At 44.1% G+C, this 26,665-nt stretch overlaps 1 protein-coding gene across 9 annotated transcripts in view; it reads left to right on the top strand.

Annotated features, from left to right (window-relative positions):
* Positions 1-26,665, top strand: part of LOC115205265 (disks large homolog 3) — a 126,688-nt gene that overhangs the window by 80,049 nt on the left and 19,974 nt on the right. For 5 of the 9 annotated variants that reach the window (XM_029771044.1, XM_029771043.1, XM_029771046.1 and 2 more), the window contains 6 exons: positions 1,673-1,723; positions 4,715-4,839; positions 5,318-5,487; positions 5,757-5,893; positions 8,223-8,367; positions 15,149-15,335. In XM_029771044.1, the coding sequence (XP_029626904.1) occupies positions 1,673-1,723; positions 4,715-4,839; positions 5,318-5,487; positions 5,757-5,893; positions 8,223-8,367; positions 15,149-15,335 (815 nt within the window). Of the gene's footprint in view, positions 1-1,672; positions 1,724-4,714; positions 4,840-5,317; positions 5,488-5,756; positions 5,894-8,222; positions 8,368-15,148; positions 15,336-24,114; positions 25,199-26,665 lie in introns of those variants that run through there. The other 4 variants (XM_029771047.1, XM_029771042.1, XM_029771050.1 and 1 more) reach the window with 3 other exon arrangements.

Genomic DNA, 26,665 nt, shown 5'->3' with positions numbered 1-26,665 from the left:
CTGTGTTCACCATGTGGATCTATTTAATGATTTCTATTGACACTGCCCCTACAGCATGAACATGATGCAGTTATGCATTTAGTATGATAATGCAACATATTTAAATATCATATTTTTGTGTTCATTGTAAAAATATGGATATAATAGCCCAAACCAGCAATGCTATGTTTTATGTACAGGTACAGGGCCTTCAGAAAGTATTCACACCCCTTGACCTTTTCCACATTGTGTTGTGTTACAGCCTGAATTTAAAATTGATTAATTTTAGATTTTTTTTGTCTATGGCCGACACACAATACCCCATAATGTCAAAGTGGAATTATGTTTATTGAAATGTTTACAAATTCGTTAAAACTTGAAATGTCTTGAGTTAATCATTTTTCAACCCCTTTGTTATGGCAAGCCTAAATAAGTTCTGGATTTCACCATGAGGCCAGTGGTGACTTTAAAACAGTGACAGAGTTTAATGGCTGTGATAGGAGAAAACTGAGGATCAACATTGTAGTTTCTCCACATAATAACCTAATTGACAGAGTGGAAAGAAGGAAGCCTGTACAGAATAAAAAAATATTCCAAAACATGCATCCTGTTTGCAACAAGGCGCTGAAGTAATGCTGCAAAAAATGTGGCAAAGCAATTCACTTTTTGTCCTGAATATAAAGTGTAATGTTTGGGGCAAATCCAATACAACACAATACTACTACCACTCTTCATATTTTCAAGTATATGGTATCAAACACATAGAAACCATGTTTGATGAGTTTGATAGCGTTCTATTTGTTCCGTTCCAGCCATTACTATGAGCCCGTCCTCCTCAATTACGGTGCCACCAACCTCCTGTGACAGAGCTTGATGAATGTGTCAGTATCGGTTATTGTGTGTTGATGGGTGAGAAAAAAAAACATTATTTAATTCATTTTGAATTCAGGCTGTAACAACAAAATGTGGAATAAGTCAAGGGGTATGAATACTTTCTGAATGCACTGTAACAGCCATAATAAAGGAAACACCAACATAAAGTGTCTTAATAGGGCATTGGGCCACAACGACACAGAACTGCTTCAATGCAGCTTGGCATAGATTCTACAAGTGTCTGGGACTCTATTGGAGGGATGCGACACTAATCTTCCACAAGAAATTCCATCATTTGGTGTTTTGTTGGTGGTGGTGGAAAACCCGGTCTCAGGTGCCGCTCCAGAATCTCCCATAAATGTTCAATTGGGTTGAGATCTGGTGACTGAGACACACACACACACACATCCTTTAAACCCCCTATGCTCCTTTGAGACCCCTCTTTCAAAGTCACTGAGATCTCTTCTAGCCATGGTAGGCAAAATAATGGCCAGCCCAGAATTTTTATACATGAACCTAAGCATGATGGGATGTTAATTGCTTAATTAACTCAGGAATCACACCTGTGTGGAAGCACCTGCTTTCAATATACTTTGTATCCCTCATTTACTTAAGTGTTTCCTTTATTTTGGCAGTTACCTGTATGTCTGTGTTCAAGTCTATGGTAATTAAAAATGATTATACTGAGATGAAAGATCACAGTCAATGTTCTTTTATCCTTTTCTGTTTTATATTATTTGTACGGTGTTTTCATGTGGGATGATGATGATGATGATGATGATGGTGATGTAAATTACATGTATGTGTTCTGTGTTGACAGGTAAATGGCAGTGATGGGATGTATAAATATGACGAGATCATCTTGGAAAGGGTGAGGTTCACTAAAACCTTTATAACCACTTATTATGTTCACGTCTTGTGATCAGATGTGTTCTTTTTAAAGCCTTTTGTTAAACACATCAGCTTTTCCCGCTAGATGGCAGTAAGCAGCTCTCTTTGGCTTGAAGGTTTCTCAGTACAATAAATGTTGCTTAATACACTGAACAAAAAAATAAACACAACATGTAAAGTGTTGGTCCCATGTTCCATGAGCTGAAATAAAAGATCCCAGAAATGTTCCATACGCACAAAAAGCTTATTTCTCTCAAATGTTGTACACAAATTAGTTGACATTCCTATTAGTGAGCATTTCTCCTTTGCCAAGATAATCCATCCACCTGACAGGTGTGGTATATCAAGAAGCTGATTAAACAGCATGATCATTACACAGGTGCACCTTGTGCTGGGGATAATAAAAGGCCACTTTAAAATGTGCAGTTTTGTCACACAACACAATGCCACATATGTCTCAAGTTTTGAGGGAGAGTGCAATTGGCACTCTGACTGCAGGAATGTCCACCATAGCTGTTGCCAGAGAATTGAATGTTCATTTCTCTACCATCATCTGCCTCCAATGTCATTTTAGAGAATTTGGCAGTATGTTCAACCAGCCTCACAACCGCAGACCATGTGTAACAACGGGGGGTGCTGATGAGTATTTCTGTCTGTAATAAACCCTTTTGTGGGGAAAAACGAATTCTGATTGGCTGAGCCTGGCTCCTCAGTGGGTGGGCCTGGCTGGCTGGCTAGTGGGTAGGCTTATGCCTTCCAAGGCCCACCCATGGCTTAACCCCTGCCCAGTCATGTGAAATCCATAGATTATGGCCTAATGAATTAATTTCAATTGACTGATTTCCTTAAACTGTAACTCAGTAAAAACTTTGAAATTGTTACATTTTGCATTTATATTTTTGTTCAGTATAATATATTATAGAAAACCAAAGCAAATGATTTCTCTATCACATATGACATTTTGAATATCTTACATATAGTAATTCTATACGTAGGAGTGATAAAGATTATGACGTCAGTATACATCAGTCTTTGGAACAGCGGCGTCATCGTCAGACCCCTATATGCCTCACACTGCATCTTTAAGCAGCACACATATTAAATATTTCTTACGTCCTCTCCCCATACACACACACTCTCAGAAACACTGACAGTTGCACTTGTCAGTGGCAGAGTTCAGCCAATAAGTGGAGGGCAGACATCCTGTATATTCCTACTCTCGTTATTCCACCCACAGATAGATGCAGTGCTGTTTTCTCCATCTCCCCCTCTGAGTGGCATTTCTGCATGCAGAGGCTTAAATAAACTAGATCAAATCACACTTTAAAAGGACTGTGGGTGGGTAACAGTTGATGGTCGGGCCCAGTGCCCTCCTTTAGGATTGGGAGAAGCGCACTGGGAGGCCTCAGCCTCCCTCTGTCCTAATTGGTTGCGACCGTTGCTCATTAATTATAGAAAAGAATAAAGTGAAGTCTTTTCTCAGCTGTCTTGTTTGGAGCCTGTCTCTGCAGCTGTCAGATAGAACAGCATGCCTGGCCCCACTGGATCCAAATGGGTGCTTTGTCATGCTGAGGGAGAGGTGGGGGGAGGGAGGGGGGCATAGATATATGGAGAGAAGAAAGGAAAGTTGTGTGCCAAGTCTTTAGAGAAATGAAACTTCCCTGACTCTCATCTTCTCTTCCAGTTATGAATCCATCCGTAAGAAGAAAAAAAAGATTAGACCCACACCATTTGGACTGCTTTGTCTTACATTTAGAATAAAGTGACCTGATCTCAGTATGTACACTGAACAAAAATATAAACGCAACATGCAACACTTTCAAAGATTTTACTGAGTTACAGTTCATATAAGAAAATCAGTCAATTGAAATGAATTCATTAGGCCCTAATCAATGGATTTCACATGACTGGGCAGGGGTTCAGCCATGGGTGGGCCTTGGAAGGCATAAGCCTACCCACTAGGCAGCCAGGCCCACCCACTGAGGAGCCAGGCCCAACCAATCAGAATGAGTTTCTGCCAACAAAGGGGCTTTATTACAGAAGAAATTCTCCTCAGCTCATGAAACATGGGACCAACACTTCTGATGTTGTGTTTATATTTGTGTTCAGTATAGTATAAAGCACACTGAATGGGAGGAAAATGCACACACATGTATGAGAAAGTGCCGTGGTCATCAGCAATGTTGAATTCCCCTGAGCGGTCTGCATAGAGCTCATGTTCCCCTGAGCGGTCTGCATAGATCTCATGTTCCCCTGAGCGGTCTGCATAGAGCTCATGTTCCCCTGAGCGGTCTGCATAGATCTCATGTTCCCCTGAGCGGTCTGCATAGATCTCATGTTCCCCTGAGCGGTCTGCATGGAGCTCATGTTCCCCTGAGCGGTCTGCATAGATCTCATGTTCCCCTGAGCGGTCTGCATAGATCTCATGTTCCCCTGAGCGGTCTGCATGGAGCTCATGTTCCCCTGAGCGGTCTGCATAGATCTCATGTTCCCCTGAGCGGTCTGCATAGATCTCATGTTCCCCTGAGCGGTCTGCATAGATCTCATGTTCCCCTGAGAGGTCTGCATAGATCTCATGTTCCCCTGAGCGGTCTGAACAGAGCTCATGTTCCCCTGAGACTCCTATACCATTAAGAAGCCCCTTATCCCACTGACCTTGAGTCCACACTACTAGAGTGGGACGCAACCCATCACTTATGCAGTAGAGCTGTGCCTGTGTGTGAACGTGTGCACGGCTGAATGCTCATGTGCGTGTTTGTGTGTGTGTGTCTATTGTGTCTCTCTACTGTATGTGTAATCGAGTCAAATCAAGCTCTATTTACACAGCACATTTCCGACATGGAACGCAGCGCAATGTTCTTCACAGGGAAAAAAAACCGAATAAAAAACAATGAAACTAGAAGCTGAAATATTTACTACACAACAAACAAAAGATAAAAAAGAAGATCCCTGCCTCATAACCCTTCTGCAGGGTAACTCTGGCCTGGGCTTCAGCATCGCTGGGGGGATGGACAATCCACACATCCCAGATGACCCAGGGATCTTCATCACCAAGATTATCCCTGGAGGAGCTGCAGCTATGGATGGCAGGCTGGGGTGAGTTAGTCCCCTTCTCTCTTTCCTTCTCTCTCTTTTTCTCTCTCTCTCTGTCACTCTACCATGTCCCGCCTGGCAGCCAGAGCTCTGTGTGTGTGTGTGTGTTTGTATGTGTGTGTGTGTGTCTCTACAGCTCTTTGCCACCGGGCTCTGTTTGTGTTTCCACTAAGTTATGATTCACTGGGAAACCAAAGCCTAAAAAATGTATATGATATTGAGTGCTTTTGGTGTGTGTGTGTGTGTGTGTGTGTGTGTGTGTGTGTGTGTGTGTGCGCGCGCCTTTTTGACTAGTAGTCTGACTAACAGTTGATTCAGTCCGTATTGTTGAGCCTGTGGATTGACTGGGGGTACATGTATTTGATTCAGTCCATATTGTAGAGCCTGTGGATTGACTGGGGTTGCATGTATAGCATGCATGTGTTTTTACAGTACTAACAGCATTGTCAAACATGAACTTTGTTTCCCCTCGTCTCCCCAGGGTGAATGACTGTGTGCTGCGTGTGAACGAGGTGGATGTGTCTGAGGTGGTCCACAGCCGGGCGGTGGAGGCCCTGAAAGAGGCTGGCCCTGTGGTCAGGCTGCTGGTCAGGAGAAGACAGGCCCCTCCTGAGACCATCCTGGAGATCAACCTGCTCAAGGGGCCCAAAGGTCAGCGATATACACTATATACATGAATGAATCCTCATTGTGAGGGACAGGATTTTCTAGGCCCCTATAACTTAACTAAACCCCTGTTTCCTTGGGAAATTCCAGTTCAACTCTGAAATTGGAACATAAATTGAGATTATTTCCGAGAACCTGAATTTAAGTTACTATTCTTCACTTAGCTGTCTAAAAGGAAGTGGAATTGACCCCAACCCCTAGAGATCAGCCTGTGAACCAGTACTGACTGTCCTCTGTGGGCTTCTCACCCCCAGGCCTTGGCTTCAGCATCGCTGGGGGGATCGGCAACCAGCACATCCCTGGAGACAACAGCATCTACATCACAAAGATCATCGAGGGCGGGGCCGCGCAGAAAGACGGACGGCTGCAGACCGGAGACCGCCTGCTAGCTGTAAGAACACATCTACTCTGGTCCTTCCTTCATTAACTGATGTAGCGGAGGTGGTTTGTCTTAAGCTCAGCAGCCTAACACAGTCTTGTTCCATACCCAGTCAATCACACAGATACTGAGCTCTGATGGATGCCCAAGGACACTCTTGATTCTCTTACTGTAATGTTATGATGTACTGTATTGTCCCCGAGGAGAAACTTGACTCGTCAAGTATGCTGCTGCTTCCACATAAGTACATAGAATCAATTGTGACTAGGGGGCAGTTCCACATGATGAAGGCCTACAGTTTATATCTGTTCAGCCTGCGTATAGACACCCTGTAGCCTCCTCGATGGCATCAGCTAGAACTCTGGTATCCTGGAAAATGTCCTGGAGGTCATGCCTATTATCTATCCTGCTGTCTTGGTCATTCTCAAGGTTTAGGCTTTGAGCTGTCAGGTTAGCAAACCATGTGAAAATGCCATCGTGTAGGATTGACTTAATGGAGGATTTATAGAAGAGGAGATGATCTTCTGGTTGACTCCATAGATCCTGAGTCCACGCAGGAAGTGCAAGCGCTGTTGGAGGCCGCTGCTATCGCTCTGCTCCCCGCCGGTGTAGCAGCTCCTCTGGCACGTCACTCAGCAGGCCGCCCGGGGATTGATCTCCATAGTCCCGTAGTGCTAGGAGCTCCTTCCTGGTGTATGTCCATGAAGCCCGATCGCCCTGTGCCAGGTGCGGCGTCGTAGCAGTAGAACATTGCGTGATGCTGAAAATAATCAGCTATGTTAGTAGTAGTCCAGGAATCCTTGCCAGTCACTCGTGCGTTAAATGCAAAATAGTGCGCATTACTTTACCCAGTTTGTGACAAAACAAACAACCAAACAACGTTTGGCAGCAGCAGCACTCGTGTCCATGGCCACTTGCAGAGCAGCGCCAGAGTTCTTTTTTATGTGATCTTTACTCTCCATCCCCACCTACATTCATACCCTGCACACATCAGGACACTGATCTACATTCATACCCTGCACACATCAGGACACTGATCTACATTCATACCCTGCACACATCAGGACACTGATCTACATTCATACCCTGCACACATCAGGACACTGATCTACATTCATACCCTGCACACATCAGGAAACTGATCTACATTCATACCCTGCACACATCAGGAAACTGATCTACATTCATACCCTGCAAACATCAGGAAACTGATTTACATTCATACCCTGCACACATCAGGACACTGATCTACATTCATACCCTGCACACATCAGGACACTGATCTACACTCATACCCTGCACACATCAGGACACTGATCTACACTCACACCCTGCACACATCAGGACACTGATCTACATTCATACCCTGCACACATCAGGACACTGATCTACACTCATACCCTGCACACATCAGGAAACTGATCTACATTCATACCCTGCACACATCAGGACACTGATCTACACTCATACCCTGCACACATCAGGACACTGATCTACATTCATACCCTGCACACATGCCTCTATGTGCCCTTCCCTGGCCGTTTCTCAAGAGAGCCAGGAGACACTCTTCAGCGTTTATGGCCATGTGTGTGACTGATACGGTGCTGCAGACCGGGCTCAAACTTCCCGGCTGCTCCCCGGGCATATTCTGTTCCACACTGGCAGAACATAAATTGGACCGCCTGCCAGGCTGAATGATTGACAACGCTGTTTGAAGAATATGAGATGTGTTTAAGGCTGTTTTACATAAAAACTAAGTAATTAAGGCACTACAACCTTTGTGGGGGGGGAGCTGTGCGGACGGCCGTATTGATCATTTGTGCTGTTTGATTAAAGTGTTTTCCCAAATCCATGATTTTACCTGTAGACACAATGATGCAGACGTGGTGGCTCCCGGAGTAAACAATCTCTATTATAATATAAAGCAGCTCTCTTCAAAACCTTTGACGTATTTTCAAATCAAATCCAATGTTATTTGTCACATGCCCCGAATACAGGTGACTTTACCGTGAAATACTTACTAACGAGCCCTTTCCCTACAATGCAGAGTTAAAAAGTACGAAAATTTGCTAATAAAAATCTAAAATAGTAACACAATAAAAACTATACGGAATCTATATACAAGGAGTACCGGTACCGAGTCAGTCGGGTTGGAGCACGTAAGATGTGGACCATCTCCGTCGGCGCCATCTAATGCTCGCATATCACACACTGTATCTTAGTAGGACACAGCAACAGTAGTGTATGATTGATTTGGGTGTGGCTCAGGCAAACTAAGAGAGGTAGCTATAAGCCTCGGTGTTGTGGACCTGAGGATTTCCCTGTGGTCTGTGTGCTCCAGGTGAACAACATCATCCTGCAGGACGTGCGTCACGAGGAAGCGGTGGCGGCGCTGAAGAACACCTCTGACATGGTCTACCTCAAGGTGGCCAAGCCCGGACCCGTGCACCTCAACGACATGTACGCCCCTCCGGACTACTCCAGCAGTACGTACCTTCTTCTGCTAGCAACTGTAGTCCACTGTAGCTCAAACTGAAACACTGCCACTCTCCTACCCTCATACTGCTTATAATGCATCCAACTACACTTTAATATCCCAGGCCTTGCCTCAATGGTACCAGCACACAGTTTTTGTTAATATTTTTTTTTATGTTTGTACTTTTTACCCCTTTTTCTCCCCAATTCCGTGATATCTAACTGGTAGTTACAGTCTTGCCCCATCGCTGCAACACTCGGGAGAGGCGAAGGTCGAGAGCTGTGCGTCCTCCGAAACACGACCCTGCCAAGCCGCACTGCTTCTTGACACAATGCTCGCTTAACCCGGAAGCCAGCCGCACCAATGTGTCGGAGGAAACAATGTACACCTGGCGACCGTGTCAGCGTGCATACGCCCGGCCCGCCACAGGAGTCGCAAGAGCGCGACGGGACAAGGACATCCCGGCCGGCCAAACCCGTACGACGCTGGGCCGATTGTCCACCGCCTCATGGGTCTCCCAGTCGCGGACGGCTGCGACACAGCCTGGTATCGAACTCATCGCCGGAAGCACTGCGATGCAGTACCTTAGATCGCTGTGCCACTCTGGAGGCCCACAGTTTATTTTAATGGAAGACCACAGGAACCCTGCAGTAATAACACTGGCTCTCTATTCACACCGCTCATTATCATTTCATACCTCAACCTCAAAAACAAACCGGCAACAGTTGTGTGAAGAATGCCCTGTTGATTAGCATTAACTCTAGGTGTACATCATTGTCCCTGTAACAGGGATGATTATAGATTATCTTAGTGAGTGGTAGAGCTGCTTCAGTGTGTTCTCCGCAGCGCAGCTGTGCCCAGACTCCTACATGGTGAGCACACACTGCTACCCACTGCAACAGCTCTGTCTGTCTGTCTCTCTCTCCCACTGAGTGGGGAGGCTTTCTCACATCCCACATGCCTGCTCAGGAGAACCCACAGCCTGGGGCTCTTGCCAGCCACACACATCGATTTACAGAAGAGCCACACACAAATACACACACACACACCTGTACTTGACTATATGTAATTATTACAGGTATACTATATGGCACCAAACAATATGCATGTCAATCAGTGGTTTATTATCGAAGGGCCAGTACAGTAGGACTGTGCATTAAAACAAACAAAAGATAACTAATTTAAATATATTGTGTCCATAAAATGTATGTAGTATGTATGAGCTGGAAGTAGAAGCCTAAGTGTTGTTGTCCATTAGTTTACTCCAATTAGTGGAGGGGTGGTAGGGTTAGGGGAAAATAATAAAGGAAAATACATTAAAAAAAATATATAGTAGCAGTCAAAAGATTGGACACACCTACTATTTCAAGGGTAGTTCTTCATTTTTACTATTTTCTACATTGTAGAATAATAGTGAAGACATCAAAACTATGAAATAACACATATGGAATCATGTAGTAACCAAAAAGTGTTAAACAAATCAAAATCTATTTTATATTTGAGATTCTTCAAAGTAGCCACACTTTGCCTTGATGTCAGATTTGTACACTCTTGGCATTCTTTCAACCAGCTTCACCTGGAATGCTTTTCCAACAGTCTTGAAGGAGTTCCCACATATGCTGAGCACGTTGGCTGCTTTTCCTTCACTCTGCTGTCCAACTCGTTTATTCTAAATAAATCACTTACAGTGTCACCGGCAAAGCACCCCCACACCATCACACCTGCTCCTTCATGATTCACGGTGGGAACCACACATGCGGAGATCATCTCTTCACCAACTCTGCGTCTCACAAAGACACGGCAGTTGGAACCATAAATGTCATATTTGGACTCATCAGATCAAAAGACAGATTTCCTCCGGTCTAATGTCCATTGTTCGTGTTTCTTGGCCCAAGAAAGTCTCTTCTTCTTATTGGTGTCCTTTAGTAGTAGTTTCTTTGCAGCAACTCGACCATGTAGGCCTGATTCACGTAGTCTCCTCTGAACAGTTGATGTTGAGATGTGTCTGTTACTTGAACTATGTGAAGCATTTATTTGGGCTGCAATTTCTGAGGCTGGTAACTCTAATGAACTTATCCTCTGCAGCAGAGGTAACTCTGGGTCTTTCCTGTGGCGGTCCTCATGAGAGCCAGTTTCGTTATAGCACTTGATGGTTTTTGCGACTGCACTTGAAGAAACTTTCAAGTTCTTGAAATGTTCCGTATTGACTGACCTTCATGTCATTTCTCTTTGCTTATTTGAGCTGTTCTTGCCGTAATATGGACGTGGTCTTTTACCAAATAGGGCTATCTTCTGTATACCACTCCTACCTTGTCACAACACAAATGATTGGCTCAAACGCGTTAAAGGACAGACGTTCTGCTAGCGGAACCCCGTTCCGCCTGCGGAACCCCTAGCCAACAGCCAATGGCATCGCACGGCGCGAAATACAAAACCAACTAAAATACCACAATTCAATTTTCTCCAACAATCAACTATTTTACACCATTTTAAAGATAAGACTCTCGTTAATCTAACCACATTGTTCGATTTCAAAAAGGCTTTACAGCGAAAGCAAAACATTAGATTATGTCAGGAGAGTACATAGCCACAAATAATCACACAGCCATTTTCAAAGCAAGCATATATGTCACAAAAATCCAAACCACAGCTAAATGCAGCACTAACTTTTGATGATCTTCATCAGATGACACTCCTAGGACATTATGTTATACAATACATGCATGTTTTGTTCAATCAAGTTCATATTTATATCAAAAAACAGCTTTTTACATTAGCATGTGATGTTCAGAACTAGCATACCCACCGAAACTTCCGGTGAATTTACTAAATTACTCATGATAAACGTTGACAAAATACATAACAATTATTTTAAGAATTATAGATACAGATCTCCTTTATGCAATCGCTATGTCCGATTTTAAAATAGCTTTTCGGCGAAAGCACATTTTGCAATATTCTGAGTACATAGCTCGGCCATCAAGGCTAGCTATTCAGACCCGCCAACGTCGGTCATCCTAAACTCAGAATTACTATTAGAAAAATTGGATTACCTTTGAGGTATTTGGATATAACTATGGATTATTTGGAACCAAAACAACATTTGCTGTTGAAGTAGAAGTCCTGGGAGTGCATTCTGACGAAGAACAGCAGTTTTGTTCGTGCGTTCAGGTCACTATCCGAAGTGTAACGCGCGGGCGCATTTCGTGACCAAAAAAATCAAAATATTCCATTACCGTACTTAGAAGCATGTCAAACGCTGTTTAAAATCAATTTTTATGCTATTTTTGTCGTAAAATAGCGATAATATTCCAACCGGACAACTTTGTATTCATTCAAAGAGAGAAAGAAAAAAATGGCGAGTTCTCGTGACCACGCATCTCCAGTCTCACTGTCCCCAGGCTGACCACTTACAAACTCTGCTCCTATACTTTGCCCAGAGACAGCAGACACCCCATTCCACTTTCTGGCGGCTTTAGAGAGCCAATGGAAGCCTTAGAAAGTGTCATGTAACAGCTCAGATGCTGTAATTTTGATAGAGATGCAACAGAAGGACAACAAATTGTCAGACAGGGCACTTCCTGCATGGAATCTTCTCAGGTTTTTGCCTGCCATATGAGTTCTGTTATACTCACAGACACCATTCAAACAGTTTTAGAAACTTTAGAGTGTTTTCTATCCAAATCTACTAATTATATGCATATTCTAGTTTCTGGGCAGGAGTAGTAACCAGATTAAATCGGGTACGTTTTTTATCCGGCCGTGAAAATACTGCCCCCTATCCCAATTAAGAAGGAAAGAAATTCTACAAATTAACTTTTAACAAGGCATACCTGTTAATTGAAATGCATTCCAGGTGACTACCTCATGAAGCTGGTTGAGAGTATGCCAAGAGCAAAGCTGTCAAAGCTGTCATCAAGGCAAAGGGTGGCTACTTTGAAGAATCTCAAATATAACATATATTTTGATTTGTTTAACACTTTTTTGGTTAATACATGATTCCATATGTTATTTCATAGTTTTGATGTCTTCACTACAATTCTACAATGTAGAAAATAGTAAAAATAAAGATAAACCCTTGACTGAGTAGGTGTGTCCAAACTTTTGACTGGTACTGTATATATTTAAAATAATATACAGTATATATTTACAAAAAATATATATGGGGGATTGGAAATGATGCAGATAACTACATTGATAGAAGCCACAATCTATTTTAAATATTACATTTGATCCACCCCCTCAAAAAAAAGGACTGTGTACAGTGCATTCAGAAAGTATTCAGACCCCTTGACTTTTTCCACTTCCTGTTACGTTACAGCCTTATTCTAAATTTGATGAAATTGTTTCCCTCATCAGTCTACACACAATAACCCATAAGGACAAAGCAAAAATTGGTTTTTAGAAATGTATGCAAATTTATATACAGTATATATAAAAAAAAACGGAAATATTACATTTATATAAGTATTCAGACCCTTTACTCAGTACGTTGTTGAAGCACCTTTGGCAGTGATTACAGCCTCGAATCTTCTTGGGTATGATGCTACAAGCGTGGCACACCTGTATTTGGGGTGTTTCTCCCATTCTTCTCTGCAGAACCTCTCAAGCTCTGTCAGGTTGGATGGGGAGCGTCGCGGCACAATTTTCAGGTATCTCCAGAGATGTTCGATCGGGTTCAAGTCCAGGCTTTGGCTGGGCTACTCAAGGACATTCAGAGACTTGTCCCAAAGCCACTGCTGCGTTGACTTGGCTGTTAGCTTAGGGTCATTGTCCTGTTGGAAGGTGAACCTTCGCCCCAGTCTGAGGTCATGAGTGCTCTGGAGCAGGTTTTCATCAAGGATCTCTCTGTACTTTTCTCCATTAATCTTTCCTTCAATCCTGACTAGTCTCCCAGTAAATGCTGCCGAAAAAGAATTCCCACAGCATGATTCTTCCACCACCATGCTTCACGGTAGGAATGGTGCCAGGTTTCCTACAGATGTGACACTTGGCACTCAGGCCAAAGAGAGTCTTGTGTCTTATGGTCTGAGAGTCTTTAGGTGCCTTTTGGCAAACTCCAAGTGGGCTGTCATGTGCCTTTTACTGAGGAGGGGCTTCCGTCTGGCCCCTCTACCATAAAGGCCTGATTGGTGGAGTGCTGCAGAGATGGTTATCCTTCTGTAAGGTTCTCCCATCTCCACAGAGGAACTCTGGAGCTCTGTCAGAGTTACCATTGGGTTCTTGGTCACCTCCCTGACCAAGGCCTTTCTCCCTTGATTTCTCAGTTTGTCTGGGCAGCCAGCTCTAGGAAGAGTCAAACTTCTTCCATTTAAGAATGATGGAGGCCACTGTGTTCTTGGGGACCTTCAATGCTGCAGACATTTTTTGATACCCTTCCCCAGATCTGTGCCTCGACACAATCCCGTCTCTGAGCTCTATGGACAATTCCTACCTTATATAGACAGGTGTGTGCCTTTCTAAATCATGTTCCATCAATTTAATTTACCACAGGTGGACTCCAATCATGTTGTTGAAACATCTCAAGGATGATCAATGGAAACAGGATGCACCTTAGCTCAATTTCGAGTCTCATAGCTAAGCGTCTGAATACTTTTGTAAATAAGGTTATTCTGTTTTTTAATTTTAATACATTTGCTAAAAACAAATAACCAAAACTGTTTTTGCTTTGTCATTATGCGGTATTGTGTGTAGATTGATGAGGATTTTTTAAAAATACATTTTAGAACAGGCTATAACGTAACAAAATGAGGAAACGGTCAACGGGTCTGAATACTTTCTGAATGCACAGCAGGTTGTTGTTTAGTATGTATGGTTGCCATGGTTTTGGCAGCAGGGGTGTCAAACTCATTCCATGGAGGGCCTAGTGTCTGCAGGTTTTTGTTTTTTCCTTTCAATTAAACCCAGACAACCAGGTGTGGGGAGTTCCTTACTAATTCGTGACCTTAATTCATCCATCAAGCACAAGGGAGGAGCGAAAACCTGCAGACACTCGGCGCTCCGTGGAATGATATTGACACTTGTGTTCTACAGTATAGTCAGATGATCTACAGTTGATTTTTAAAGCCATGGGTTATAAGTACTGTAGCCCCCCATGGGTTATAAGTACTGTAGCCCCCCATGGGTTAAAAGTACTGTAGCCCCCCATGGGTTAAAAGGACTGTAACCCCCCGTGGGTTATAAGGACTGTAAGCCCCCCGTGGGTTATAAGTACTCTAGCCCCCCATGGGTTATAAGGACTGTAGCCCCCCATAGGTTATAAGTACTCTAGCCCCCCATGGGTTATAAGGACTGTAGCCCCCCATGGTTTATAAGTACTGTATCCCCCCATAGGTTATAAGTACTGTAGCCCCCCATGGGTTATAAGTACTGTAGCCCCCCATGGGTTATAAGTACTGTAGCCCCCCATGGGTTATAAATACTGTAGCCCCCATGGGTATAAGTACTGTAGCCCTCCATGGGTTATAAATACTGTAGCCCCCATGGGTTATAAGTACTGTAGCCCCCCCATGGGTTATACCTACTGTAGCCCCCCCATGGGTTGTAAGTACTGTAGCCCCCCCATGGGTTATAAGTACTGTAGCCCCCTATGATGGAATGTAAATATGGGGACTCAGGTATAGACACTACCCACACTGACTAATCTAATGTAGAGAGAATACTGTATTTTATGGGCCATAAACAGGCATCGTCACATGTATGATAGTGGTATGAGTTGATCCCTCCTGGCAAGAGTGCTCCCAGGCCTTCAGTGGACCACTGTTTTAATCATCCCTCCTTTCCATCTACTGGTCTGGCCCTCCCCGCCCTCCCTCCAGCCTTCCCCACCATGGTGGACAACCACGTCAGCCACAACTCAGGCATGGCCTACATGGGAGCTATGGAGCCCAAGCCCGTCTACAGCCAGCCCCCCCAGGTCACGCCCTCCAGGTACTCCCCAGACCCCCGTCACATGCTGGGGGAGGAAGACTTCACCAGGTCAGTACCATTTTTGCATGTTTTCTTATTATCTCATTCTTGTACAGCACATTCATCTTTTTTTACAGAAATATATAATGAAAAATTCACGCAAAAATGTATTATATTGTTTTCACCATGTGAATGTAGGTTTAATAGTATTTTTTACAATCTAGGGTTAGTCACTGTCTCATGACAAAACAGAGCCATCAGAGAGAGCAGTAAAAGGCTTTTTGTCGTGAACTTTAGTATATTCCTTATTTGATTTTGGTGTGGTGACCATTGCTTTACCTGGCATTCCCCGGTGTTGGTGTTGTGGCTTTCTTTGGTGATAAGCACAGTGCCTTCGGAAAGTATTCAGACCCCTTGACTTTTTCCCCAAAAAATTACGGTACAGCCTTATTCTAAAATGTATTTAAAAAAAATCTACACACAATACCCCATAATGACAAAGTGAAACCTGTTTTCTTTGTATTAAAATGTATTAAAAAAAACAGAAGTACCTTATTTACATAAGTATTCAGACCCTTTGGATGAGACTTGGAATTGAGCTCAGGTGCATTGAGCATCCTTGAGATTTTTCTACAACTTGATTGGAGTCCATTTGTGATAAATTAAATTGATTGGACATGATTTGGAAAGGCACACACCTGTCTATATAAGGTACCACAGTTGACAATGCATGTCAGAGCAAAAACCAAGCCATGAGGTCAAAGGAATTTGTCCATAGAGCTCAGAGACAGGATTATGTCAAGGCACAGATCTGGGGAAGGGTATCAACAAATGTCTCCAGCATTGAAGGTCCCCAAGAACACAGTGGCCTCCATCATTCTTAAATGGAAGAAGTTTGGAACCACCAACACTCTTCCTAGAGCTGGCCACCTGGCCAAAGTGAGCAATCTGGGGAGAAGGGCCTTGGTCAAGGAGGTGACCAAGAACCCGATGGTTACTCTGACAGAGCTCCAGAGTTCCTCTGTGGAGATGGGAGAACCTTACAGCAACACTCCACCAATTAGGCCTTTATGGTAGAGTGGCCAGACGGAAGCCACTCCTCAGTAAAATGCACATGACAGCCCACTTGGAGTTTGCCAAAAGGCACCTAAAGACTCTCAGACCATGAGACACAAGATTATCTGGTCTGATGAAACCAATATTGAACTCTTTGGCCTGAATGCCAAGCGTCATGTCTGGAGGAAACCTGGCACCATCCCGACGGTGAAGCATGGTGGTGGCAGCATCATGCTGTGGCGATGTTTTTCAGCGGCAGGGACTGGGAGAGTAGTCAGGATCAAGGCAAAGATGAATAGAATAAAATACAGAGAGATCCTTAAAACCTGCTACAGAGTGCTCGGGGCCTTAGACTGGGGCAAAGGTTCACCTTCCAACAGTACAACGACCCTAAGCACACAGCCAAAACAATGCAGGAGTGCCTTCGGGACAAGTCTCTGAATGTTCTTGAGTGGCCCAGCCAGAGCCTGGACTTGAACCCAATTGAACATCTCTGGAGATACCTGAAAATAGCTGTGCAGTGACGCTCCCCATCCAACGTGACAGAGCTTGAGAGGTTCTGCGGTGAAGGATGGGAGAAACTCCCTAAATACAGGTGTGCCAAGCTTGTAGCGTCATACCCAAAAAGACTTGAGACTGTAATCGCTGCCAAAGGTGCTTCAACAAAGTACTGAGTAAAGGGTCTAATAAATTAGCAAATATTTATAAAAAACTATTTTTGCTTTGTCATTATGGGGTATTGTGTGTAGATTGATGAGAAAGATAACAACATTTTAATCCATTTTAGAATAAGGCTGTAACGTAACAAAATGGTGAAAAAGTCAAGGGGTCTGAATACTTTCTGAAGGCACTGTATGTAGATAGATGTAGTTTAGTGGGACTCCCAACGGTGTGGCAATGTGTTTGTCTCTGGTTGACAAGCTGTGCAAGGAGGGTTCAGTTCTGTCTGAGGTGGCACTGTATTGCCCAAATACCTCAAAGAAGCCCTCTCATCCCATACTCCCTCGTTCTGCCTTACAACCTCTTGGCCAAACAGTGAAACATCATTCACAGAACTTGATTTGAAAGCCCCAGAGGCGCAGAGTCACCTTAATACCCAAGCTATTGTGTGTGTGTGTGAGTGAGAGAGAGAGAGTGCGTGTGCATGTGGGATGTGCGTGGCAATGACTGTATGGTGCGTGTGGGCGTGCAGTTTGCTCTATATATAGGTTGTATTTACAATGATGTTGGTTCTTCACTGGTTGCCCTTTTCTTGTGGCAACAGGTCACAAATCTTGCTGCTGTGATTGCACACTCATATTTCACCCAATAGATATGGGAGTTTATCAAAATTAGATTTGTTTTTGAATTCTTTGTGAGTCTGTGTAATCTGAGGGAAATATGTGTCTCTAATATGGTCATACATTTGGCAGCTCAGTTTCCACCTCATTTTGTGGGCAGTGTGCACATAGTCTGTCTTCTCTTGAGAGCCAGGTCTGCCATCGGCGGCCTTTCTGAATAGCAAGGCTATGCTCACTGAGTCTGTACATAGTCAAAGATTTCCTTAATTTTGCGTCAGTCACTGTGGTCAGGTATTCTGCCACTGTGTACTCTCTGTTTAGGGCCAAATAGCATTCTAGTTTGCTCTGTTTTTTGGTAAATTCTTTCTCTCTCTCTCGACCTCTGAATGCTCAGCTATGAAAAGCCAACTGACATTTACTCCTGAGGTGCTGACCTGTTACACCATCTATAACCACTGTGATTATTATTTGACCCTGCTGGTCATCTATGAATGTTTGAATAGCTGGAAGAACGATCAGGCCTTAATGGTCATGTACTCTTATAATCTCCACCGGGCACAGCCAGAAGAAGACTGGCCACCCCTCAGAGCATGGATCCTCTCTGGGTTTCATCCTAGCTTCCTGCTTTTCTAGGGAGTTTTTCCTAACCACTGTGCTTTTACATCCGCAATGCTTGCTGTTTGGGGTTTTAGGCTGGGTTTCTGTATAAGAACTCTGCTGATGTTAAAAGGTATTATAAATACATTTGATTGATTGTTTTGTTTAGAGGAGACTTCCATTCTAACCTCCACTCAATTATTGCAAATGTTCATAAATACCATTTCACGTGAATTAAGAGTGAAAATACTACGTGCTAATAGCGTTAAATACATTTTATCAGTCATCAAACTGATCATGTATATGAATTAGAAACAGTAACATCCCTCCAGTCCTGAGGCGAGGTCGAGGCAGAGTCGGCTAACTGAGAGTTAAAGATGAGAGAGTCCTACCTGCCCTTCATAGAAACACACGTCTCCACAGGAGTATGACTGACAGAGCCGCTCGCTCCCACATGCTGCTCAATCCCATCTGTCAGGAGCTGAGTTTAACCCAGAGCTGAGTCCCCAGCCAAGGCACTGGCATTGTCCTAGCTGCCCTACTGAAAACCTCTACAGTGGATAGATGGATAGAATTTTAGTGTGTGTCTGTGTGGTTTATGATTGTGTATTTTAAGTCATCTTCCTGTCTCTGTGTCTGTTTAGTTGATTCGTTTTATGTGTTGTCATACACTGAGTGTACAAAACATTAGGAACACCTTACTAATTTGAGTTGCACCCCACCCTTTTGCCCTCAGAACTGCCTCAATTCGTCGGTGCATGGACTCTACAAGGTGTCGAAAGCGTTCCACAGGGATGTTGGCCCATGTTGACTCCAGTGCTTCCCACAGTTGTGTCAAATTGGCTGGATGTCCTTTGGATAGTGGACCATTTTTGATACACACGGGATACTGTTGAGAGTGAAAAACCCAGCAGTTTGTGACACAAACGGTGCTCCTGGCACCTACTACCATATCCTGTTCAAAGGCACTTAAATCTTTTGTCTTGCCCATTCACCCTCTGACTAGCATACATACACAATCCATGTCTCAATTGTCTCAAGGCTTAAAAAGCCTTCTTTAACCAGTCTCCTCCCCTTCATCTACACTGATTGAAGTGGATTTAACAAGTGACATCAATAAGGGATCATAGCTTTCACCTGGTCAGTCTATGTCATGTAAATATAATTAGGTGTACCGCATGGCTCAGTTGCAGCGCCAGGGTTGTGGGTTCGATTCCCATTGGGGACCAGTACAAAAAAAGTATGTAAAATGTATGCACTCACTACTGTAAGTCACTATGGATACGAGCATCTGCTAAATGACTCAAATATAAATGAAGGAGCAGGTGTCCTTAATGTTTTGTACACTTAGTGTATATTCATGTTGCATGTCCACTCCACTGTCTGCACTTCCCTTATCAATCACAATGTCATCATGGAGGCCTTTATGTTGCTGGGTGCATGCCACTGTATTTGTGAGGTCTTGCTGTAGATAGACCGTGGGGGTAAAGTGAACAGACAGTATTGGGAGGAGGGGTAAGTGGAGGCTGTTATCTCACACACACACACACACACACAGCTCTGCAGCACAGGAATGCTTTGCCTGCTGCTGTCCTTATGTAAATATAAACACTGGGTCGTGGTCTTACCATAAATGTACTGGGAAATGAGAGGCTGATCCGGCACGGGGCAGCAAATGAGGAGCGGCAGACGCCGGACATTCCTGCAGCTGTCATGATTCATCTGCACTCTGGGAAAACCAGGCCATGCACCCAGGTCCACCACCCCCCTTCACCCCTCACACAGGCAGCCCACGCTGCCAGCACCAATCAAACACACTGATCTACTCAGACATTCCCTCATAATGTGCTGACTCATAGACACACACGTTACTGCAGGCTCCCTCACGATGCAACTTATACATGCATACCCACCCAGACAACACATAAATCAACACACATGGACCTGGTCTACAAACGCATCCATGGACCTACTCTGTTTTCCAGGGGCTCTGCAGTATGTCACGTCTGCTTCAAACCTAAACAGAGGGACGTTGTCATGGATGACATCATGCCAACAGACTTCCAGTCTAGTCAGAGTAGATCAACGTCCAGATCAATCCAGATTCCCTGCTGCCAGATAGGAGAGAGATGGGGTGGCAAGGTAGCCTAGTGGTTAGAGCGTTGGATAACTGAAAGGTTGCAAGTTCAAATCCCCAAGCTGACAAGGTACAAATCTGTTGTTCTGCCCCTGAACAGGCAGTTAACCCACTGTTCCTAGGCCGTCATTGAAAATAAGAATTTGTTCTTAACTGACTTGCCTAGTTAAATAAAGGTAAAAAATGTAAAAAGACCTCCCTGCAGCCCAGGTGGATTTCCATAGGGTTATATTCTCAGGGTTTGTTGAAGTTTGAGAATTCTTGTGTAAAGCGGAGGCACAGGAGGCTGGTGGCACCTTAATTGGGGAGGGTGGGCTTGTGGTAATGGCTGGAGTGGAATCACTGGAATGGTATCAAATACATCAAACCCAGCCATTATTATGAGCCGTCCTCCCCTCAGCAGCCTCCACTGGTGTGAGGGTGAGTCAGAGAGAGAGATGGGCCGCAATGCGTCACCCTCAGTGGTGCTACAGACCCATTCCCCTCTCCATCTGACACTACTAGCTCACTGGAATCATACGCAGAGATCTTAATATACAGTCGTGGCCAAAAGTTTTGAGAATGACACAAATATTAATTTTCACAAAGTCTGCTGCCTCAGTTTGTATGATGGCAATTTGCATATACTCCAGAATGTTATGAAGAGTGATCAGATGAATTGCAATTAATTGCAAAGTCCCTCTTTGCCATGCAAATGAACTGAATCCCCCAAAAACATTTCCACTGCATTTCAGCCCTGCCACAAAAGGACCAGCTGACATCATGTCAGTGATTCTCTCGTTAACACAGGTGTGAGTGTTGAGGAGGACAAGGCTGGAGATCACTCGGTCATGCTGATGAGTTCGAATAACAGACTGGAAGCTTCAAAAAGAGGGTGGTGCTTGGAATCATTGTTCTTCCTCTGTCTACCATGGTTACCTGCAAGGAAACACGTGCCGTCATCATTGCTTTGCACAAAAAGGGCTTCACACGCAAGGATATTGCTGCCTGTAGGATTGCACCTAAATCAACCATTTATCGGATCATCAAGAACTTCAAGGAGAGCGGTTCAATTGTTGTGAAGAAGGCTTCAGGGCGCCCAAGAAAGTCCAACAAGCGCCAGGACCGTCTTCTAAAGTTTATTCAGCTGCGGGATCGGGACACCACCAGTACAGAGCTTGCTCAGGAATGGCAGCAGGCAGGTGTGAGTGCATCTGCACGTACAGTGAGGCGAAGACTTTTAGAGGATGGCCTGGTGTCAAGAAGGGCAGCAAAGAAGCCACTTCTCTCCAGGACATCAGGGACAGACTGATATTCTGCAAAGGTACAGGGATTGGACTGCTGAGGACTGGGGTAAAGTCATTTTCTCTGATGAATCCCCGTTCCGATTGTTTGGGGCATCCGGAAAAAAGCTTGTCCGGAGAAGACAAGGTGAGAGCTACCATCAGTCCTGTGTCATGCCAACAGTAAAGCATCCTGAGACCATTCATGTGTGGGGTTGCTTCTCAGCCAAGGGAGTGGGCTCACTCATAATTTTGCCTAAGAACACAGCCATCAATAAAGAATGGTACCAACACATCCTCCGAGAGCAACTTCTCCCAACCATCCAGGAACAGTTTGGTGACGAACAATGCCTTTTCCAGCATGATGGAGCACATTGCCATAAGGCAAAAGTGATAACTAAGTGGCTTGGGGAACAAAACATCGATATTTTGGGTCCATGGCCAGGAAACTCCCCAGACCTTAATCCCATTGAGAACTTGTGGTCAATCCTCAAGAGGCGGGTGGACAAACTAAAACCCACAAATTCTGACAAACTCCAAGCATTGATTATGCAAGAATGGGACGCCATCAGTCAGGATGTGGCCCAGAAGTTAATTGACAGCATGCCAGGGCGGATTGCAGAGGTCTTGAAAAAGAAGGGTCAACACTGCAAATATTGACTCTTTGCATCAACTTCATGTAATTGTCAATTAAAGCCTTTGACACTTATGAAATGCTTGTAATTATACTTCAGTATTCCATAGTAATATCTGACAAAAAATATCTAAAGACACTGAGGCAGCAGACTTTATGAAAATGTATATTTGTGTCATTCTCAAAACTTTTGGCCACGACTGTATCACTTTGGTTTCTGTAGGCCAGGGCCCTCCAACCCTGTTCCTGGAGAGCTACCCTCCTGTAGGTTTTCACTACAACCCCAGTAGTAACTAAACTGATTCAGTTTGCCAAACAGCTAATTATTAGAATCAGGTGTGCTAGATTAGGGTTGGAGTGGAAACCTACAGGACTGTAGCTCTCCAGGAACAGGGTTGGAGCCCTGCTATAGGCTATGTGAGTTTTATTAATCCAAGTGAATTAATCCTCGTTGAGATACAATATATTTTTTAAATGAGACCTCGTGAACAGCTCATGTGTGTTTGTCTCAGCTGACCAATACTGCCACCTGAACTGTGTAACTGGGTACTATCAGAGTAAAGAATGCTATGGGCCAGGACTGTTTTCCCAGACACTAGCTACTGTAAACACAACAGGAATCCACAGAGCCTGCAGCAGGTGAGCTAATCAGTAACTTGACATTGTTCTTCACTCGGGATTCTGATCAACCTTTGACCTGATAAGCTTTTAGAGAGGATCACGGGGATTTATACACATTAGCAGCAGGGTCATCGATGGCCACTGGAAACCATTCATAGCACAGATAGGAGTGAGTCTGGACAGAGACAGCTGGAAGGTTAGAAAAAAGTCATCATTGCTCCTTGTAAATAAAAAAAGAAACATTAAAAATTGTTCAGTTGAACTCCAGAGTGAGTCTAAACTGTTAATCATTCATTGCGTCTGGTTTATTCTTAGCTGCTCTGAGAGGCTTGAAATATATTTAACCATCTGTTGCCTAAGCAGTGAGGACTTTCTTTTCAATGTCAAATTAGAACAGTGGTATTCAAAGTCAGGGTCGCGGCCCCACTACTGCAGTGGGGTTGTCAAAATTTTCTTTCTTTATTTATTTGGGAACAAAAAATTAAGAGTACAGATTATTGTATAGGACAATATAAACATTTTTGAGAAAGATCATTTGAAAGATACAACGTTATTGAGTAAATGTATTTATTTATTTATTTTTCTTTTTGATAAGAGATGAAAATTATATTAATTGAGATTTATTTGTTGTCGTTAATAATCTAAATGTACAGATTTAAGGTTGTGTCACTAGATTTGGGGTGGGGTCGCAAGAAATTCCTTGGGGGAAAAATGGGGTACCCAGAAATTCTGGCAGAAAAAAGGGGGTCCCCACTGAAGAAGTTTGAACACCCCTGAGTGGGAGGAAGTAGTGGTACAATCCACTGGAGAATGTGAAGGGGAGAACTAAAAGAGGGACGAGAGAGCAGTCTTTCTGTATACGCCAGCCCTGCACGCAACGGGCTTGTGATCCTGCCAGAGAGAAAGAGAGGGAGCTAATGTTTTCCACTGAGACTTGGTCTCTCTGTGTTCATGGAAAATGGCGGTCCACAGTGTCCACTATTAATCAGCCAAGCAGAGCCAATTACTGGGCTGAGGAGAGGGAGACTGCCAGAGCAGAGCAGCAGAGCAGCACAGCACTGGGGAGGCACGACCTGCTGAACCCCACATCTCCATTCAGAGCATTAGGACTGAGCTGCCTCAGCCTCACAGCCTCAGCCAAAACACTGAGGGGAAGAGGATGGCTGGAGCAGTGATATATAAAGAGAGAGCGACAATGAAAGAGAAGGAGAGAGAGAGACGGGGTGAACGGGAGAGAGAGGCCCATAGACAGGCATAGAGAGTAAAGGTTTTACAGCACCATAACTGTTTACATTCCTGCCGTGGATGACAAGACGAGGGGGAGGAGGTCATATGATAGGGAGTGCTTGATCCCTGTGTTCATAACCTTTGGAATTCACTGCCTAAGCCTTTTTTCTGTTATCAGGATTCCATACACACGTGTGCTGGCACACAAAACAAACTCACACCTTTACTTAGAGACCACCAACACTCAAATAACTTAAGCAAAGCTCCTTGTCACTTTGGTTATTCACATTTTCTCCTCAGTTGTATCCTGCCGTTTTACTGAAAGACAACTTTGGGCCTCGATGTTATTTCCGGGTCCTGACTGTCATCAATTCTTTAAGGATGTGATGTCAGGGGTTTGTAAGTTAAGTTCACGACTTCCTCAGCTTGTTTATTCTATCACAAATTAGCAGGGAGCTGCTGGGAGACTGTCTGCCTAATCTCCAGAGCGCTGGGCTGATGGACAGGAATGCTGGTGTGCTGTTGCTGCGTCTGGGTGGGCTGGCCCAGGACACCACCGTCAGATAAGCGATGAGGGACAGCATGTAGTCTGGAGGTCCTCCCGACAACATCCCACTCCCGTCACCTTTTGCTGTGACACACAGCCCTCTGAGCCACTCAAGGGAAGCCTGGGCGACGTGAGGAGGAAGCTTGGCACGGGGGAGCCTACCCTGGATGTTTCCTGTAGGATGTGGTTCTGTTCTTTAGAGATGTCTCTGGTCTGCTCTGTGTGGGCGGGTGAGGGTTAAGTCTTGTCCTGTTGCTGATGATGAGATGTGGAGTTTGACAGGCCAAAGTGGAGCTGTTTCCCATCACACAACAGCCTGCGATTCCGTCGGTACACAGCGAGACTCAACCTGAGCTCCTCTCACCAGCAAGAGATAGAGAGCGGTGTTAGAGGTATAGCTAACTTCTCCCTGGAGTTAAAGTAATAATGCCTGGGGTTTGAGTAATAATGTGCCACAGTCAGTAGCCGCCATGTTCACGGTGAACATCTCCTCCTCCATGTCGTTTGTGAGAGCTCACCCCGAGCGGCTGAGGAAGCGACTGTCAATCAGGAGCAAACATAGGAACCTCAGGTAACCATGGTGATGCGGGTGTCTGAGTTGGAATGGGAGGGACTTTTCAGAATGAGCACATAGAGCTCCTCTGGATGATCAAATACTTCCTGGTCCGCTTGTACAACGGTCCTCTTGTTTTGCTGCTTGCTGCTATTTTATGAAGTCTTTTAAAGATAATTTCTCATGTGTTATACTCATGTCTGTTTCTCAATTGTGCATGTAAGTGTTATGTCGTTTTTCAAAAAGGTATTCATCCTTTAGAAAGATATATAGAAAAGAGCCGCTGCTAAGCAGAATTGTGGCTGGATGACCGAAAGAAGAGTGTGTGTATGTGGTCAGTATGGGCTTAATGACTCTCTGACTCACCCTCCCATGTGGGAACAAACCTAATGCAGTCATTTGAAAAATACTGCCTTATTCAGACCCAGACCTACTGCACTGCTGCTATTGTTCATCAGGCTTTCACTGCCAAATAAGCTTTAGTCATACAGTATGCTCTAGGTTGAGGCCATGAGCATGAACTTAAATTAAGGGACTCTCAATAGAGGAAATGCATTATATTTGGAGGGTATTGTACCCAGGGGTTGTAACCGGTTCAGGGAACAGAACTAAAAACCGAAAAATAACAGCATTTTTGGGGGAGGAACAGAAACGGAACGGGAAACGAAAGTGATCTCTAGTGTTCTGGAACAGAACTGGTTAATAATGTTATTTTTTGATCCCCAAAATATTCCTAATGTCTAGTATATAATTCTGTCATTTGGTGAAGTTACAATGCTAGTAATAGCCTAAACAGATTCTAAATCACGTCAGCGCTTCAAGCCAAGCCCCCTCCATGTCTACCCCTCTCTCTCTCGCTTTCTCCCCATCAGTGAAATTTCAGTCGCATCTCACACCTTTACTTATCTGACCAATCAAACATGCAAACAACTACTGTAGCTTACACATTCCATAGCAAGCTCCTCTATCTGTACTAATGGGCCAAGTAAATTAATGAGCTATTTGGTAAAAATGTAGATTTCACAGGTTAAAAAAGAACGCAAAGGAACCATTACTTTTTTGGGGGTTCGAACCAGTTCAAAACGTTATTTTCTGGTTGGAACACTGGAATGGAACATAAAAAATAAGGGTTTCTGTTCGGAACGGAACAATTGGAAAATAATTTTGGTTCCAACCCTCTTGAAACAATCCAGAATGTGCTGATATGGGTTTTAGATCAATGTGAGGTATTTATGTAAGTACCATTCAGTCTATGTACCTTTTATTAATGTTAATCAACCTTTGTGAAACCCTTAAACTTACCATGCCTCCTCACATGTTTTACTGGAACAATCAGAGTTGTTTTCAGTCAGGCCCTAAGACTAATGCTAGGAAAGTATATACTGTATGCAGTCTTGGCCCCCATTGATGTAAAAATAGTCTCTTCAGCAACTTAGAGCAAAGCCATTAGGGATTGAGTAGGAATTGTTTTTGTGGACCGCAGGC

This window comes from Salmo trutta, chromosome 13 (assembly GCF_901001165.1).
Source record: "Salmo trutta chromosome 13, fSalTru1.1, whole genome shotgun sequence".
NCBI lineage: Eukaryota > Metazoa > Chordata > Actinopteri > Salmoniformes > Salmonidae > Salmo > Salmo trutta.
The sequence above is the reverse complement of the archived record's forward strand: the minus strand, read 5'-3'. Positions and strand labels throughout refer to the sequence as shown.